General features: G+C 40.2%; 1 protein-coding gene across 1 annotated transcript in view; it reads right to left on the bottom strand.

The window, feature by feature from the left end:
* The window catches only part of LOC117346257 (G-protein coupled receptor family C group 6 member A-like), an 82,791-nt gene that overhangs the window by 38,248 nt on the left and 25,021 nt on the right, over positions 1-19,522 (bottom strand). Inside the window, exons 3-4 of the mRNA XM_033915659.1 lie at positions 16,670-16,827; positions 13,084-13,372 (exon numbers count right to left, since the gene is read on the bottom strand). Of these exons, the coding sequence (XP_033771550.1) occupies positions 13,084-13,372; positions 16,670-16,827 (447 nt within the window). The remainder of the gene's footprint in view (positions 1-13,083; positions 13,373-16,669; positions 16,828-19,522) is intronic.

Consider the following 19,522-nt stretch of genomic DNA (forward strand, 5'->3'; position numbering starts at 1 on the left):
TATTTACTAATTATACAATTATTATATCTGTTACTTATTTTAATGTTATTTTTTCAGGGTCATCAGTTTGTACTGGGCAGACTACTACAGTATATGGCAGGAGAGTTTAGCATGGGCTGGACAGTGATTTGATAACAACTCCAGTAGTTGGAATGCAAGGTCAGTGCTGAGCTGAATTCTATAACCTATATTCCAGAAATGGCACAGAAAGACCAGAATCATGTATTTTGTACATTATTCCTTGTAGAATTAATAATGAATTGACCATCATTACTGTACCTAACTTTCGCTAATAGATAATTACCCCCATAACCTATGTTTTCACATGTGGCATATGAATAACAGCTATAACATCTTATTTTATATAGGAGATCTGTGTGGAAAATTGGTACATCCGGATCAGGATGTCCAATTTTCAAGACATATTTTAGAAAAATCTCTGCTGTACATAGAGACATTTGTAAAATAAGGACAATGAAAACTACATATGCAAATGAAAGGACAATGCAAATGTATAAGGACATATGCAAATGTATAAGGACAATGAAAAATAAATATGCAAATGAAAACCAGGTCTAAATGCTTGCAGCTAACTTGTGTCTATTTTTTTAGGAACACCTTCAATTTACAGTATATTGCATTGGTTTCTTTCATTCCATCAATACCTTGCAGGTCTAGGTGGATTACAAAAAGAGGAGATTCTGATCATATCCAGAAGATTACAAGAAGCTATTTGGTTGGAACATTTAGGGCCAGATTCTGTATAGTACGCCCAGTCTTAGAAGCCTACTAAGTGGCTTTTGAGAATCGCACAGGGGCATCCTGTATAGAATTGTGTCTGTCCTCACGGACAGATACTTAAGCCTACCTAACACCACGATTTTCAAACCAGCATCAATGTCACAGGCACCAGTTAGAGAATCAAGTTGCCGCTGAGCTTATTCATAGTTTCATAGTTTATTAAAATTTGATTAAACACTAATCATAAAATTTGAAGCATTGTACATGAACATAATATATAAAATGGAGTATTAACACCAAATAACAGACAAGACCTAAACAGACCAACCAAACTCAACAATGGGAAGGTTAGCAAAATGAGAGAAAAGGAGGGAGAACCAGTGGCATACCTGGGGGGGGGGGCGGGAGCAGTCTGTCCCGGGTGCTCGCCCCAAGGGGGTGCACAGGAGACAGTTGAACAGGGACGACAGGGGACCCACGGGGATCCCGCGGGGTTAAATACAACTCAAGCCGTGAGGCTCGTCTTCTGTTCCTACCTGCCCTGCTGCGCACACATAGCCAACTGGAAGTATTCCCTGATGTCAGCGCTGACATTGGAGGGAGGGCTTTCGTAAAGCCTGCCCTCCAACATCAGCGCTGACATTGGGGAAGACTTCGGGTCAGCTTTGTGTATGCAGCAGGGCAGGCAGGAAATAGAAGACGAGTCTCGCGGCTCGAGCTCCATTTGGCTGAGAAAGTTGTTAAGATGAGGGCTGGGAGGCAAACACGGAACACAAAAGGGGGGAGGGAGTGCATTTTTGGACACAAGGCATGAACTTGGGAAAGAGGATGAAGGAAGGGAGGGAAAGAGATGCTGAGGTGGAGGAGGGAATGCGTTTTTGGACACAGAAGGCATGAACTTGGGAGAGAGGAAGGGAGTGAAAGAGATGCTGAGGTAGGAGGGGAAAAGGGGGGAAGGAAGTGCATTTTTGAACATAGAAGGCATGAACTTTGGAGAGAGGAGGGGAAGGAAAGAGATGCTGAGGTGGGGGAGGGAATGCATTTTTGGACACAGAAGGCATGGACTTGGGAGAGAGGAAGGGAGGGAAAGAGATGGTTGTGTACACGGGGAATGGAAGAAAGGAGAATTTTTGGTCATAGGGAGGGAGTGAGGTATAAATGAGAGGGAGAAATATTGTGGTGGAACAGACAGATTGAAATGGATGCAAGAGAGAGGAATGTTGGACATAGATGGCTAGAACTTCCCTCCACCAAGCACAGCAGTCGTTGGCAACATCCATGAGCAACTGAGGTGCCAGCATCTGTGACTCAGGGACGCTACTTCTGCCTGCCAAGCTTGGCAAAAGGGACCCCCGGCCAACTGCAAAGGAAGTCCTCAGTTGACAGCTTGGGGGTTCTCATCAGCTCAGTATTTATATTTTATATTTACATTAGAGGCTCTGGTAGAAACCCGTTTAAAAAGTATGTATTCTTCCCAATTAATATTTTCAAATTAATAAAGTGTCTTTGCTTATTTGTAAATGGGTCTCTACCAGAGCCTTTAATTCAGTAGCATAATTAAATGAAATGACTATTTCTGAAGTTTATAGGGACGGGTGGGGATGGATGGATTCCTCGCGGGGACGGGTGGGACTTCTGCCCCTGAGCAATTCTCCAGTGCACAGCCGGCCACCCTCCCTGTTCTGCTGCTGCTGCTTTCCTTAACCAGCAGCAGCGACAGTAAACAGGGGTGTCCGCGGGTGCTCACCGGCGTTGCTCATCTTCTGGCTTTCTCCCCTGCAGAAAGCCATGGGCATCCGCTCCTTGCGCGATCCGCAGCTGCGTTCCTTCTGACATCACAATATCAGAGAGAAGGCTTCTGACGCAGCTGCGGATCGTGCAAGGAGCGGACGCCCGCAGCTTTCAGTAAGGGAGCCGGCCAGACATGCTGAGCAGGGAAGGGGGGAGGGTAGACATGCTGGGCAGGGAAGGGGGAAGGGTAGAAATACTGCACAGGCAAGGGGGAGAGAAATGCTGCAAAGGCAAGGAGGAGACATGCTGCTGCTGCACAGGGAAGGGAGGAGGGTAGAAATACTGCACAGGCAAGGGGGGAGACATGCTGCTGCTGCATCACCCAATTGGGGAGAGAGAGGGAAGGAGGGAGAAGGGAGAGGAACCAGAGATGCTAAGTTCATGGTAGGGAGGGAAAGGAAAAAAGGAAAGGAGGTACCAGACCATGGAGTGGGAGGAAGAGATGCCATGAGGGAAGGGAAGGAGATAGAGATACCACACCATGGTATGGGGTGGGAAGGAAGGAAGGAAAGTAGAAGAGAAAGAGAGATGCCAAAGCATAGGAGAGGGGGTGAAGACAGAAAAAATGGAGAGGGGTGAAGCTGAAATGAATCATGTGCAAAGGAGAGAAGGGACCCCAGATATACAGTTTATTGAAAGGACATAGAAAGAGGGAAGATGCCATATGGAAGAGAGAGAGGAAGGGGCAGAGAGAGTGTGGGCAGTAGATGGAAGTGGTAGAAAGAGAGGGCAGAAGCTGGGTGGAAGGGGCAAAGAGAGGGCAGATGTTGCATGGAAGGGAGAGAGGACAAATGCTGTATAGAAAATAGAGAGCAAAGAAGATGATTAAAGCAGAAACGACAAAAGAGAAAGATTTTTTTGTTGCTTTACTTAGAATCAAGTAGTATTGTAACTGTATTGATAAAAGTTTATGAATAGGAAATGGAAATGAGGCAAATTTTTGGACTAAACCCCTTTCCTCAGGCCAGGATACCATAACAGCAGTATACTGTACTGTTCTGAAGAAAGATTTGGCCTCTGAAAGCTAAATGAAAAATGGATTAGTCCAATAAAATGTTATTTTCTTATTTCTCATTATTTGTTTTATTTTTATTTGTTAATTTGTAAAGTGGTGATTGTTATGTATCAGTTTTTTCAAAATTACATCTACTGTCTTTATATTTTGCACAGTATTAGGGGACATGTGTCACTGTTTTTGTTGTGTTGTGGTGATGCATTGTATGCAGAGTCTGGTTTCTTGGCGGTTCAGTTTAACTTTTGTCTACATATTTCTAATTTTAGTTTGTGATTATTCCATATTGGGCGAGGTTGCATCTCTGTTCTGTGTGTATGAAAAGGACATAGTTTTCAGTTGGCATTGACTGCGGGATCTGGCTTGTTTAGTTTTACAATGTATGTGTTGGTGTTCTAGTGCTCACTGCAGTGTTTAAGATGCTGCCTTTTCCTAGTTACACTGTTGTGCAATATGTGGATTGTTACTAAAAATCATATTTTTGATAAAGATGGGGGGGTGTCAAAAAATGATGGGCCCGGGGTATCACATATGCTAGGTACGCCACTGGGGAGAACTACAATTTGTAAACTAAAGAAAACAAAAAAAGGTAAAAACAAGAAGAAAAGAGGAGGAGTCTCAGTTAAAGAGAAAAAAAATAGTGGAAAGGATGAATCAATTGTAGGCATCTTTAAAAAGAAAGCATTTAAAACTTGAATTTATCTATGTTTTGTTCTGCTCTGATATATGATGGCAGGGAGTTCCAGGTCAAGAGTGTCATGACAAAAAAAGATAGAGGCACGGCGGGTACTGGTAATTTTTAATGAGGGGACATAGAGAGTGTGTTGAGAAGCAGATCTTAAAACTCTGGGAGGATCATATGGAATTAGGAGTCTATTAATGCAGGCTTGTTGCTCTTTTGAGTTTTAAAAGTTAAGAGAGCAGCCAGTTTGCTTTCTTTAGCAAAGGAATGGCATGATCATATCTTTTTGAGTTCATAATGATTTTAATGGCCGTGTTTTGGATCAGTTAAAGACGTCTGATATCTTTTTGATATAACCCTTTATATAATAAATTGCAGTAATAATAATTTTTGAAATAACAAGGGAATTAATCAGAATATTGGGAGAATGAGAATCTAAGAGAGAAACTAGAGACCTTATCATTCTGAGTTTGTAAAAGCAGTTTTTAACAAGGGCACTGATTTGGGGATGATAGATTAGTTTGTTGTCAATGATGACACCTAACATTTTGATTGAGGAGGTAGATTTGATTGGAGTATTTTCAATGGAGAATGGTGCTACAAGTTGTAAACCATCTTTCCATGGGAAAAGAGCACAGCTTGTTTTTGGGATACTAAGAGAAAGCATATTGGTGTTTAACCAATCTCAGATTTTTTTCTAATTTAGAATTAATGGAAGCAATGTCATTAAGATTGGAGGGATCAATGGTATGAAGAATTTGGATATCATCGGCATAGGCAAAAACTGAGAAGCCAACTGATTGACAGAAGATTAATAATGGAGTGAGATAGATATTAAAGAGCAATGGGGATAATATGGAACCTTGAGGAATGCTGAAATTGTTTTGAAAGGATGAAGAGGTGCAATTATTAAAATGTACTGTGGAGGTTCTGCCAGAGAAGTAGGATCTGAACCATTTGAGAGATTGGTTAGTAATTCCGAATGAGGCAAGTCTTTGAAGTAAGAGCTGATGGTCTATAGAATCGAATGGCGCTGTAAGGCCCAAAGAAATGAGAATAACTGATTTGTGCTGGTCAAGATAGTATTGAATAGTTGTGGAAAGGCCTAATAAGGAATGTTCTGTAGAGTGGTTCTTGCAGAAACTCGTTTGATTATGGTGCAGTATTTGAGTTTTATCTACAAAGTCAGAGAGTTGATTAAAGTTAATTTTTTCTGTTATTTTGGCTAGAAACGGAAGGTTGGCGATGGGTCTGTAATTAGAACAGTCCTGAGAGCTATTTTGGGGATTTTTGATGATTGGATAGAGGGTAGAATGTTTCCAGTCAGTTGATAAACTGACTGTAGTATGACTCTTGTAGATGATTTTGAGGATACAGGGGCCAAAGATAGTGAAATAGCATCTTAAGATGAATGGGGGAATAGATTCAGAGTTGAATCCTTTGGTGTTAAGGGATTGCATGGTTTGTTCAATATCATTAAGAGACGGTAAAGAGAAGTCGGAACAATTTGCGGTTAGAGAGTAAGTATTAGCCACTTTGAAAGGAATGGGATTGACTACTCCAGTGGTAAAGGAGGTAGTGGTTCTACTTTTAATTTGGTCCCTAATTAAAATGATTTTTTTTCCTGGAAAAAATCAGCAAGGCTTTGGGCTGAGGGGGTTTCATTGTTAGAAATAAGTGGTTTGTGCTTGAAATGGGTTAGTTTATTGAGGATGGAGAAAAGGGCAGATGAATTATAAACTTTAGTAATGCTTTTTTATATTTTTTCTTTTCTGCTTTAGTGTATGTCGGTAATGCTGTGAATGGTCCTTATATTTATTAAAATTTGCTTTGGATGGATTTGGAGCACCATTTGTGTTCTAGGGAACGTAATTGTTGTTTAAGAAGAAATAAAGACGAGTTAAACCAATGATTAAGCTCTTCTTTTGAAGAAATAGTGTGAGTAACAATTGGTGCTTTGTTGTCTAAGAGGGAATGACAGGCAGTGTTCCAGATCCTTAGTTGTTCATTGGAGTCCAAGGTTTCAAAGGCTTCCTCATCGATTGAGAATAGTGAAGGAGTTAAGGAATCATTGAGGTTGTGAAAATCTCTTAAGAAGACAGTTTTCAGCAATTGGGAGGGGGGGGGCTGGCTGTAAGGTATAAGATAAGGAAATGAAACAATGGTCTGACCAGGGAACCTGATAAATATCTGGCTTAGAGAAATATAAGATCTGGGAGTGGGAGCAAGGGTCATGTCAAATGTGTGGCCCTTTGAGTGGGTTGGGGCAGAAATTAGAGTAAAATTAAGATAATGTAAATGGGTTAGGAAATCTGAAATTAAAGAATTGCTTAGCCTTAGGTCATCAAAATGGATATTGAAGTCCCCTAGTATGAATAGGAATTGCAAGAGTGTAACAAAGTCAGATATAATAGATAAGGCCTGAGTAACAGCAGTTTGGCTGACAGGAGGAGGGATATCTGTACAGTAATACTAGGTCGATAAATTAAGCGGCACCCCCCACGAAGACTACCAGCAGGAGGAATGCTCAGTCCTTCTGCTCAATGCTCAAAACCCCCCAAATATCGTCAGCAGGATATCTCTCCTTTTTGAAGGGGAGATGGGTTGTCTCGGCCGCTAAACTTATCATGGCAAGGAGATCCCTTGCCGTGATAAGCTCAGCAGCTGCGCCTGCTTGAAAAGTGGGCCAGCATTATGCTGTCCTACATTTCTGGTCCTACCGTGGGCTTAGGAAGGCACATAGGGCCACCTAGGCCCACCTAAAGTTGCCTAAGGCCACTTCTGGGCAAAGCTATGCCTACACCTAGCCTTAGGCAAGCTTAGGCAAGCCTACATGCCTCCCAAGACTTCCCAGAGGCACCTACAATCTAAATGGCCTGCCTTGGGATGTATTTTTTTTTAAATGCATCCCGATTGGCTGGTTAGGCAGCATTAGGCCTCGTACAATTGGGATGTGGTTTGTAGTTGTTTATATCTTGGTGGCAGGGCAGGGTAGGTATAGGATGTTGCTCTGGTCATGCCCTCTTTTAGATCAGTGCATTAGAATTTATGTTCAGCACTTCATATAATACACTTAGAAAGTTGTGTGTGTAAATTCTAATTAGTACCTACACTTGTTTGTTATTTGGTAATTATCAGCATCAATTGGCTTGTTAACTAATTAACCCACCCCCTTTAAGAAGTTTAAAGTTGATATAGGCTTGATATACCACTTAAAAAAACATCCTAAGCAGTTTATATACTGTAATACAAAGCTAAAATCAATTTAAAACAGGGAGGTTTGACATAAACAATTAAAATATGATACAAACAATGATGGAGACTGCGTGGATATAATAGGAAGATGGCCAAGGATACATTGTTTTATAAAATAAAAAAATTGAAGAGGGGGGTAAGTCATAAGGGCATTTGGTATAACTGAATTAAAACTCCAGGTCTATACCCAAAGACATCTTTAAAAAGAAAGGTTTTAAGGTTTGCTTTGAATTTAGCAGTATTTATGGATGTTTGGGAACCATTGGTTAAGTTCTGTAAGGAACGATAACTGATTTTATTTTATTGACCCTTAAGCATACACATCCAGAGTGGGTGGGAAGGGGGAGGGTTTTGCAGTGGAATTTCAGTCAGGGAATATATGGATAGTTTCCTGTAGGTATGTACTTTTTATGATTATTGGGGGAGGGGGGAAATAGTTGTGCATTAATGTCTATAAGTTTAATGTGCATTTCGTGTAAATTATGTATATTAAAATTGTTTGTTTGCACAATGGTAGTTTGGAAATTTAATAAAGATTAAAAAATTAAATAAATAATTTAGCTAATTTAGCGGTATTAATTTCTTGTCTCATATTCGATGGGTGTGAGTTCCGCGATAGTGGTTTTTACCACAGACCAGCATACGGAATGCTCTACGCTGCTCCCAGCACTCACAGGAACTCTATCCCCCTGTTTTACTAAGGTGCGCTAAGCGTTTTAGCACGTGTTTGGCACACGGTAACTGCTAAGGTGTCCATAGACTAACATGCACGCCTTAGCATTTGGCGTATGGTTAGCGTGCACTGATATTTAGCGCACACTAGAAAGTATAGTGTATCTTAGTAAAAGGAGCCCTATGAGTGTTGGGAACAGTACAGAGCATTCAGCATGGTTTTCTAAATGGGGGGGGGGGTAAGTTGTGCATACAAATCAGCAATGCTTACAGATCTGCACATGCGACGTTCTAGGCTCCCCTGGAAGGATGGGCCAGATAAATGAATAAATATATAAATAAATAAATTTGGGCCTGTGTGCATATCTACCCTGTTACAGTGGTATTTTATAAGAAAAGTAGGTGCCTTCTTTCCTTTCACTGACTGCTCAGTGACATCTTCCCTATTTGTACGCTGTAATTCGCTGATTGTACAGCTCTCTTAACTGTGAACCGCCTAGAAGTCGCAAGATTATGGCGGTATAGAAAAAAATAAAGTTATTATTATTATTATTTATTGAATAGGGTCCTGTGCTAGTTGCCTTCTGGGTGTTTTTTTACCATTGACCTGATAAATTATTTTGATATTGGTCCTTAAGATGTTTTGTTTTCCATTATTCAAGACCCAGCTGTTAACCAAAAACCTATCTTCTATGTTGTCCATACTGCTTTCAAAGCTCAACGCTGCCTCTCAAAATTTAGGGGTCCTTTCACAAAGGCGCGCTAAACACTAATGCATGCATGTTAGTCTATGGATGCTTTTACAAAGGCTAATGCGCCTTTGTAAAAGAGGGGGTTAGTTGTTTTGTAATGATTTTTTTTTTTTTTTTTTGAGGAGCAATGATGTGACCTCACCATGAGTACTGCATTAAGTTTTGGTCTCCTTATCTCAAAAAAGATATAGCGATACTAGAAAAAGTTCAAAGAAGAGTGACCAAGTTGATAAAGGGAATGGAACTCCATTTGTATGAGGAAAGACTAAAGAGGTTAGAGCTGGGGTGTCCAACCCTTTGGCCAGAGGGCCGCATGCAGCCCAGTGAAGTATTTTGTGCGGCCCCGGTCGAGGGTGATGCAGTGTTTTCCTCTGCTGCCCCTGTTGTTTAACGTCTTGCTGGCTCCCTCCTCTGTCTTCCTGCAGCATTTGCATGTTTGTGCGGCCCCAGAAATATTTTTTTTTTCGGACAATGAGGCCCAGGGAAGCCAAAAGGTTGGACACCCCTGGGTTAGAGCTTGTCAGCTTGGAAATGAGACAGCTGGGGGGAAATATGATTGAAGTCTACAAAATCCTGAGTGATGTAAAATAGGTACAGTTACAGAGTAATTCTTTTAAAACCAATAGGAGTCCTCTTTAAATGTGCCTGTTTAGTTTTCAAGATCCTACATGGCATCCTCCCTCCCATTATCCCACTCTTCTGGAACTCCTCTAACCCTAATTCCACTAGATCCTCCCAAAAACTGAAACTATCATTCCCCTCTGCAAAAGGTATATCCCGTAGGAAAACTAGGAACATCCCTCCCCTTTAGAACCACAGAACTCTGGAACAACCTCACATCCCCGCTCAGAATTTCAAGCTCCCTCCAATCCTTCCGCAAACACCTGAAAACTTGGCTCTTTTCAAAAATCTAACACCTCCCACTCTTTGGTACCCTGTCCCTCTTTATCTTCCTAGCTCCTTTCCTATAACCCTTCATTGTAGCTCCTTTTCAACCTAACCCTGTAAACCGTGCCGAGCTCTATGCTTGTGGAGATGGCGCGGTATACAAACCTAAGGTTTAGTTTAGTTTAGTTTAGAAATATTTTTTTCACTCCGAGAATAGTTAAGCTCTGGAACACATTGCTAAAGGATGTGGTAAGAGCAGTTAATGTAGCTGGTTTAAAAAAGAAAAAAGATTTGGACAAGTTCTTGGAGGAAACATCCATACTCTGTTATTAAGACAGACATGGGTCAGTAGCATGGAATGCTGCTACTATTTGTACATACCAATCATTATCATTCACTAAGGGGTCCTTTACTAAGGTGCGGTAACCAATTTAGTGTTTGCTAAATGCTAACTAACACATGCCAATGTGTCAGTAGGCTATAATGGCTTTATCACTGATCACCTTAAATAGATAATAATAAATATAATATATATAATAAAATTATAACCAGGTATATAATATATACCTATATATATTATATAATATATATTATATTATATAATATATATTATAACCAGGTACTTGGATTGGCTTCTGTAAAGATGGGATACTGGACTAGATGGACCATTGATCTGGCTCAGTAAGGCTATTCTTATGTTCTAAATTGTAACCAGATGTCATTACTGTAAAAAATGATCCCTAAGTCCCTATTGGACTATTGTAATGTTACTTTCTTAGACTGTCCCAAATTAATAATAATAAAAAAACAAACTTCAAACCCTACAAATACAGCTGTAAGATGAATTTTTAGAGTGAAAAAGAATGATAGGATTACACCTTACCTAATGGAGCTCTATTGGCTACCTGTAGAAGCTAGGATCCATTAAAAATTCTATTTCTTGTTCAAAACACGTTTTAGGGACACACCAGACTAAATACTTCAGCTTCTTAAATTCTCCAATGAGTCAACCCTGAATTTAAGGCAAATTCAAACCTTTCATTTTCCTGAAATTAAAAATATAAAATCCTCCAGAATATTCAATTCAACCTGTGCTTATCAAGCAGCCAAACTATGGAAAACTTTACCTATTAAGATTAATCAACAAAATAACTTTAAAAGTTTCAAAAAAGACCTAAAGACCGACCTGTTTGATGAATTTACGTTCACCAGTTCATAATATTGTATTAGATCATTTATTTTATGTAAACCACTGTGAACTTCCATGAGGTATTGATGGCATATAAATGAAGATTGTATTGTATTGTTTAGTAAATACGCCCCTTTATTTTTGTTTGATTCTCTCCTTTATGACATTTCACAGGATTTAAGATGGACAACTGAACCAAAAAGGTCTTGATTTTCTGGATCAAATTTAAGTCTAGGTTGGAAATAAAAGAAGTCTATACTTTTTCATGTTATGATTAATTTTTTCATTTTTAAAATATAGCATTTGTTTCTTTAAAAAAAAACAAAAAACAAAGAGGTCCTTTGACTAAGGTACACTAATAGGGTTATTGAATGCTATAGGTTAGTGAATGCTAATAGAATATCAGATCCTTTTACTAAGGTGCGGTAACCGATTTAGCATGTGCTAAATGCTAATGCATGCCAATGTGTCCATTATATCCTATGCTATATACTAGGGAGATTTAAATTACCCAATGGTGATAAACTAACAGCTCTATCAGTGATCACCTTAAATAGATAATAAAAAATATAATATATATAATAAAATTACACTATCAAACTGGCTTCAAAAAGGGCTATTAAGTGAATGCTCAGACCCACAACCTGAACTCTAGTGATTTCTGACCCCCCCCTAGAGAGAGTATGACAGCAGTTTAGAATTTAAGAATATACCCGGAGCAGTTGCAGAGCTGAATTTTTGCCACCATGCAATACAGATAAGTAACGATCTTCTTATCTAGGTAGAGTTTTTAGGTGTAATGGAAGCAGGTGGCAGAGACAGTTAACATGCTATAATGGTCTCATTTGCAAATGGCTCCATGAAAAATCACTAGAGTTCAGGTTGTGGGTCTGAGCGTTCACTTAATAGCACTTTTTTGAAGCCAGTTTGATAGTGTAATTTTATTATATATATTATATTTATTATTATCTATTTAAGGTGATCAGTGATAAAGCCATTATAGCCTATTGACACATTGGCATGTGTTAGCATTTAGCAAACACTAAATTGGTTACCGCACCTTAGTAAAGGACCCCTTAGTGAATGATAATGATTGGTATGTACTAAGACCAGATTCTACAAATAGCACCATTTTTGGCACCCATCTTAAAGATGGCAGGTGATCACTTGTGAATCACATGATGGCATAGTTTATAAAATTGTGTCTCCAGCAAAGGTAGGCACTAGAAATATAGACCTGTGCCTACCTTTGACTTGAATCACACCTATGTATGCACTTTATGGAACCTAGTGCTACTTCTGGTATTAGCCACAACTACAATGGCATTAGATGTCATAAAGTGCCTATGTAGGAGTGATTTTGGTGTTTTGAATTTCTTTTAAAATGTCTTTTAAATGGTGTTTTGCACTTAATTTAGGCACTGGTAGGGGCACTTATCAGTGCCTAAGTTAAGACACCATTTATAGAATACTAGCAGACTACTCGGCATTGCCCGGGTATTTATTTTTCACGGGTATTATCCCGGGTATTTATTGCCTGGATATTTATTTATTGCCCGGGTTTGTATTTATCCTGGCTATTTATCCCAGTTTCTGAAGCTCTATATGTAGCAGCTCTCTCGCGCTGCATCTCAAGTCTTGTATTCCTGTCCTTGGGAGATTCTTGTCTACACTATTGTTTCATTTTTTAGCCTTTTATTGCACTTTGCCAATTGCCTAACATTTCTTTGGAGGCATTGTTACAGCATTGTTCCTTGGAGACATTTTCTCAGATAGTAAATCATATGTATACCAAGTTTTAGACTTTGATTGCACTTGGCCAATTGTCTTATGTTTCCTTGGAGGCATTGTTACAGCATTGTTACATGTCACTCCCTTCCCACCCCCACAGTATTTTTTTCCCCAGATAGTAAGTGATATGTTTGGTTTGGTTGAATTCTCTCGAAGTTTGGTTGAATTCTCTCCATGCATTTCAGAGTAATGCTGAAACATACATACACACATACACACACAGATACATCTGACTTTATATAGAGAGATGGACCTGAATGCCAAGCAGCTCATTGGAATACAGTGGGTGGCAATGCATTCAGCTCCTTACCTGTGGGTAGTGGTATATCCTGAATATATCAGATATCTGAATTGAATCATCAGCCAAAAGACCTTCAATTAAAGCAGCAAGGGTACCAGAGGTTTTGCATTTGTAGTTAAGGTTGGCAGTCGTTCCTGAAAATATTTTTATGGCAGAATTCATTATAAATAAGGGATTGTTGTAAGAGTCATAAATGTGAAATCCCAGAGTGAGGTTGGGTAAGATCTCTGAGCTGTTGTTGATTTCCTCCACTGAAGACACAAAAGCTAGGAAGTCATAGTAGTTTGCTAGCATAGATCTGTAATGACATTAAAGTGTTCATTTTGTTATTATTTTGGATTTTACTCACACCCTTTTTGCTATCGCTGAGATAGCCAGCTTAAGACATGTTTATTTCCCCCTGAATACTACAAAAGGATCTGTCAAACAAATAGCTTTTTTTAAATTATAAAATATTAGCAGATTGCCCGGCATTGCCCAGGTATTTATTTATCCCGATTATTTGTCCCAGTCTTTGAAGCTCTTGCCTGGTTGTAAATATAGAACCTTTCTAGATAGAACTTTCAAATTTCAAGCTGGTAGACAGCAAACCTGGCTAGGCAACTTCATGGACAGAGCCAGGTTAACCTACGGCGCCTTTTGGAAAGAAATCAAGACCGCTCTGTTCAATAGATTTAATTCCTAGTCAAAAAATGCCCCCCTTTCTTTTTTAAAAAAAACTCTCACTCTTCATGCTGATACTACATATCTTTGTCTAACGGTTTTCTGTTTTCAATGACTGTTCAGTGTCTTCTTCACCAATTGTATTCTGTAATTTATTGGCTTTCCAGCCCCTTTAATGTAACATGTTAAGATTATACTGTAACCCATCGATGTCTTTTTCTTGCTATTGTGTACTCTACAATCACTGACTGCTCAGTGACATCTTCACTATTTGTACGCTGTAATTCGCTGATTGTACAGCTCTCTTCACTGTGAACCGCCTAGAAGTCGCAAGATTATGGCGTTATTGAAAAATAAAGTTATTATTATTATTTATTCTAATCTTCTATTAGACTGGAAAAGGAATAAAATTGGCCTCATGCTGCTGTACTATATCTGAAGCTCAAGATGTAGCAGCTCTGTCTTTCATATCCTGCAGTCAGGTCTCATGCTGCTGGAGAGTTTCTGAAGCTCTAGATGTAGAAGCTCTGTTGCGCAGTGTCATAAGTTTTGTATTCCTCTCCTAGGGATTTTCTTATGTATGCAAGTGTTTTATTTTTTTTGCCAACTGCCTTACATTTCCTTGAAGGCATTGTTACAGCAATGACAGCCCACCTCCTTGTGACATCATTCCCCAATCTTCATACAATCTTCATACAATCTATATAAATCTATATAAAATACATGTAACCCCCTTCCAACCCGCACAGTATTTTTCCCCAGATAGTAAGTGATATGTATACCAAATTTGGTTGAAATCGCTCTATGTGTTTCAGAATTATGCTGGAACATACATAAGATTTAATATATATAGATGTGTTAACAAATTATTCGAGGACACACAACATATAATATGTTCATATAATAATTCAAAAATGTTGTGGGATCATGGCACTGAGGTACCCCCTATTCAAACCCAGCATGCACCCAAAAAGAGGGAGAAAAAAGCCTCAGACTAATGTAGCAGTATAGAACCAAAAGGTACAAATCAAAACTGCTTTCAATACTTTCACTGGCAAAAAAAACCTCCCTCACAGAACAGCTCAGGTTTAGAAAAGGGCGAAGTCACCTGAAAGTACATTCAAAGACTTAGCTGACAAAAGACGACTTGAGTTCCAACGCTGACAAGTCTTCTCAAAACTTCGCAACAAACCACCTTGTTTCAACAATGTTTTGGCTCATAAGGGGAACAAACATAACAGCCTTGAAGAGTGAAGCCACACTGAGACCAGTCCCAGAACTAAACTAAACTAAACTAAACCTTAAGTTTATATACCGCATCCTCTCCACAGAAGTGGAGCTTATAAGAACTTAAAATATAAGAAGAGAAAGGAAAAGGTTTACATGAGCTTATATATAGAATGGAAGAGTAAGGGGAAAATAGAATTACATGTTAGAGAAGAGCCAAGTTTTCAGTTGCTTGCGGAATAGTTGGAGAGAGCCCAGGTTCCGCAACAGGATAGTAAGGTCATTCCAGAGACCTGTGATTTTGAAGAGAAGAGATTTTCCTAGTTTAACTGCATAGAGAATACCACGTAGAGAGGGGAAGGATAGTTTATATTTTTGGGCGGGTCTGGTGGAGTCAGGACTTGAGGAATTAAAGGATAGTGGGATTAGGGGAGGAAGGATGCCGTGAATGATCTTAAAAGCCAGGCAGGAGCATTTGAAATGGATTCTGGAAATCACTGAAGATTGGACAGGAGTGGGGAGACATGGTCTCTTTAGTCTATGGACACGTTAGCATTTAGCATGCACTAAATTGGTTAGCGCACGCTAAGATGGTTAGCATGTCTTTGTAAAAGGACCCCTGAATATCATGTAAACTTACCCCCTCTTTTACTAAGGCACGCTAACTGATTTAGTGCATGCAAACTGATTTAGTGTGTGCTAACCAATTTAGCATGCGCTAAATGCTAACGCACCCATTATATTCGTTGGACGCATTAGCATTTAACATGCGCTAAATCATTTAGCGTGCACTAAATCAGTTAGCACACCTTAGTAAAAGGACCCCTTAATTTCTTCTTCTGACAGGCACAATGAATGGACTCCTTCAAAGCTGACACCTTCTCTACAGGCTTCTATGACTGCATGAGCTGCAAATCTAGCTCAGCCCCCCAAAACACCAATTAAGTAGTCAGACCCTCAGTTTTGTCTCCCACCAACGGTATACCAAACTACTCAGCTACTCAGAAAGGCCTGCATCAAAGACATACTGTATATTGTTCTGTGCTACCAATCCCCCCAAAGGAAAAAAATCCAAATAATGCACTGTGAACCCTATTCTACTAACCTCCTGTACCACCCAATGGATGAAAGTAGCAAAAACTTTAAAATAAGCATAAGAAATTGAACAACCTATTGGCATACATTTATCAGATTAAATTCCTCTTCAAAGTGAAAACCAAGCAAATGAAAAACATGGGGGTGGACAAGCAACATATGAAATGCAGCCTCAATATTTGTCTTCCCCATTATGGTCCCATCTCCCAAGCAATAAAACCACTGCATTGTCTATAGAGGCATATTTTACAGAACAATAAACTGGATCAATAAATCAATTCACACTGTTGCTCTCTGGATATGATATATTATTAAATAAATGAAAAACCCCTAATGGGAAGATTACAAAATCTTTCAATGGAGAGTAAGAAAATGTTCCCTTTATGCAACCAGACCATAACTCCTTTATCAGCTCCTCTTTAACAGCTTCCATATGATGAGAGATGGATGAAGAATTGTGGTCAGCATGCAACAAAGGAGGACCCTCATAAGGAATTAGAAAACCTTCAGAAAACACCAATCCAAAATAAATAGGCATCACCCTGATTGGAATAATGGCTTAACCAGTTCAGCAGCCCCCCCCCCCCCTTTATTGGAGACAATGCTTTACTGAACCCCCACCACCACACCTGAGCTGCCTGCAATGGAATGCAGAGTGACTTCTGAAGCACTTGCTACAGCAATGCTGGAATCAACATGCCAGCTGAGAGCATCATCCTGCATTAAATTGGAAACAGAAGTTTCTAACCGATACACCTCTGGAGACACCTGCAGGAATGCAAAGCCCAGACAAAATCCAAGGCCACATCCCCTTTCCTAGCTGCACCATATTTGATGACCTCCCAACTGCCAAAACTCCCACAGGGGGGCCAAATATCAAAAGGACCATCCCCTTAGCAGAGTCATTTTGGCCAATCATAAATCCACATCATGCACACCGCTAACCTCGGACTTATCCTGCACCAAACTCTTATGGAATTGTTCATCATAATTAAGTCAGGACCACCCACCATATAATAATAATAATAATAATAACTTTAGTCTTCTATACCACTAACAATCAAATGACTTTTGGGCGGTTCACACAGAAGATAAACTGGTCAATCAGCGAAGTACAAAGTATTGAGAAAAGATGTACAGCATGTTATTTAAAGTACAGGCAGATTGAAAGTATTGAGACTTCAGTTAAGAAATGAATTTATCAAATAGTGCAGTCTTAATCCCTTTTCGATTGCATGGTTCCATTGATATAATTGCCAAACCAGGATTGTTGTTTATTTGCTTGGAATGCTAGCATCCTATCCAAAAATGATTTGTATTTACAGTCAATGATCCTGGGGTAGGTAAATAAATTGCAGTTTCTGGTTATCCTGATAGGGTTTAAAAAACATGAAATGAGGTAGTTAGGGGTCATTACCCAGACCAATTTAAAACAAATACAAGAAAACTTAAATATTACTCGTGCTTCTACTGGCAGCCAGTGTAATAAAATCAGAATGACACATCAACCCAGAATATAATAATGGATAGGCCCCTCTCAACACACTTGCAAAAACATGAAAACTAAGCAGCCAATTAAAAATTCAACACTCTATTAACCTATTTACAAGTTCTCAAGTTTTTATTAGATAGCCAAGTTGGTTCTCCATTGTTTTTGTTTCTCCTGCTTTTGGATATCTGCGGAATATAGAGATTCCGAAGCGCAGAATTTCTACATTAGAAACATAGAAACATAGACATAGACAGCAGATAAGGGCCACGGCCCATCTAGTCTGCCCAACCCAATGACCCTCCCCTACCTTTCTCTGTGAATAGATCCCACGTGTCTATCCCATTTGGCCTTAAAATCAGGCACGCTGCTGGCCTCAATAACCTGAAGTGGAAGACTATTCCAGCGATCAACCACCCTTTCAGTGAAAAAGAATTTCCTGGTGTCCCCGTGCAGTTTCCCACCCCTGATTTTCCACAGATGCCCTCTTGTTGCCGCGGGACCCTTGAAAAAGAAGATATCTTCTTCCACTTTGATGTGGCCCGTGAGATACTTGAATGTCTCGATCATGTCACCCCTCTCTCTGCGTTCCTCGAGTGAGTACAGCTGCAACTTATCCAGCCGTTCCTTGTAAGGGAGATCCTTGAGTCCTGAGACCATCCGGGTGGCCATTCTCTGGACCGACTCCAGTCTCAGCACATCCTTACGGTAATGCGGCCTCCAGAATTGCACACAGTATTCCAGGTGGGGCCTCACCATGGATATAGACAATGGCATAATGACTTCAGGCTTACGGCTGACGAAACTCCTGCGTATGCAACCTATGATTTGCCTTGCCTTGGATGAAGCTTGCTCCACTTGATTGGCTGTCTTCATGTTCTCACTGACGATCACCCCTAAGTCTCGTTCTGCTTCAGTTCTTGTTAGGATCTCGCCATTAAGGGTATAAGTCTTGCATGGATTTTGGCTGCCCAGGTGCATGACTTTGCATTTTTTGGCATTGAAGCTGAGTTGCCAGGACCTAGACCAGCGCTCCAGTAGGAGTAGGCTGTGCATCATGTTGTCGGACATTGAATTTATGTCTGTTGTGCTTTTGCCCACTACATTGCTTAGTTTGGCGTCATCAGCGAATAATGTTATTTTACCTCGCAGCCCTTCTGCCAAGTCTCTTATAAAGATGTTGAATAGGATCGGGCCCAGGACCGAGCCCTGCGGCACTCCACTGATTACCTCCGTCATTTCAGAGGGGGGTGCCGTTCACCACTACCCTCTGAAGCCTACCTCCAAGCCAGTTCCCAACCCATTTTGTCAATGTGTCGCCCAATACTATAGAACTCATCTTGCTCAGCAACCTGCGGTGTGGTACGCTATTGAATGCTTTACTGAAGTCCAGGTACACGATGTCCAGGGACTCCCCAACATCCAGCTTCCTCGTCACCCAATCAAAGAAGCTGATCAGGTTGGATTGGCAGGATCTCCCCTTAGTAAATCCATGTTGTCGGGGATCCTGTAGATTCTCCTCATCCAGGATCTTATCCAATTGGCGTTTGATTAGAGTTTCCATTAGTTTGCACACTATTGATGTGAGACTCACCGGTCTGTAGTTTGCTGTCTGCATCTTGGAGCCTTTCTTGTGGAGTGGAATGACGTTAGCCGTCTTCCAGTCCAACGGGACGTTACCCGTACTAAGGGAGAGATTGAAAAGCGCAGATAGCGGTTCCACCAAAACATCACACAAATCCCTGAGCACCCTGGGGTGTAGGTTGTCAGGCCACATTGCCTTGTTAACCTTAAGCTTTGACAGCTCGCAGTAGACACCGCTGGGTGTAAACTCGAAATTACTAAACGGGTCATCAGATATCCAAAGGAAGGAGAAACAAAAACAATGGAGAACCAGCTTGGCTATCTACAGAGGTGAAGGATGCAGTGAGGGAAAAGAGGAACTCGTTCAAGAAATGAAACGTGAAAAAACAA

Source organism: Geotrypetes seraphini, chromosome 12, assembly GCF_902459505.1.
Source record: "Geotrypetes seraphini chromosome 12, aGeoSer1.1, whole genome shotgun sequence".
In the NCBI taxonomy this organism is placed as follows: domain Eukaryota; kingdom Metazoa; phylum Chordata; class Amphibia; order Gymnophiona; family Dermophiidae; genus Geotrypetes; species Geotrypetes seraphini.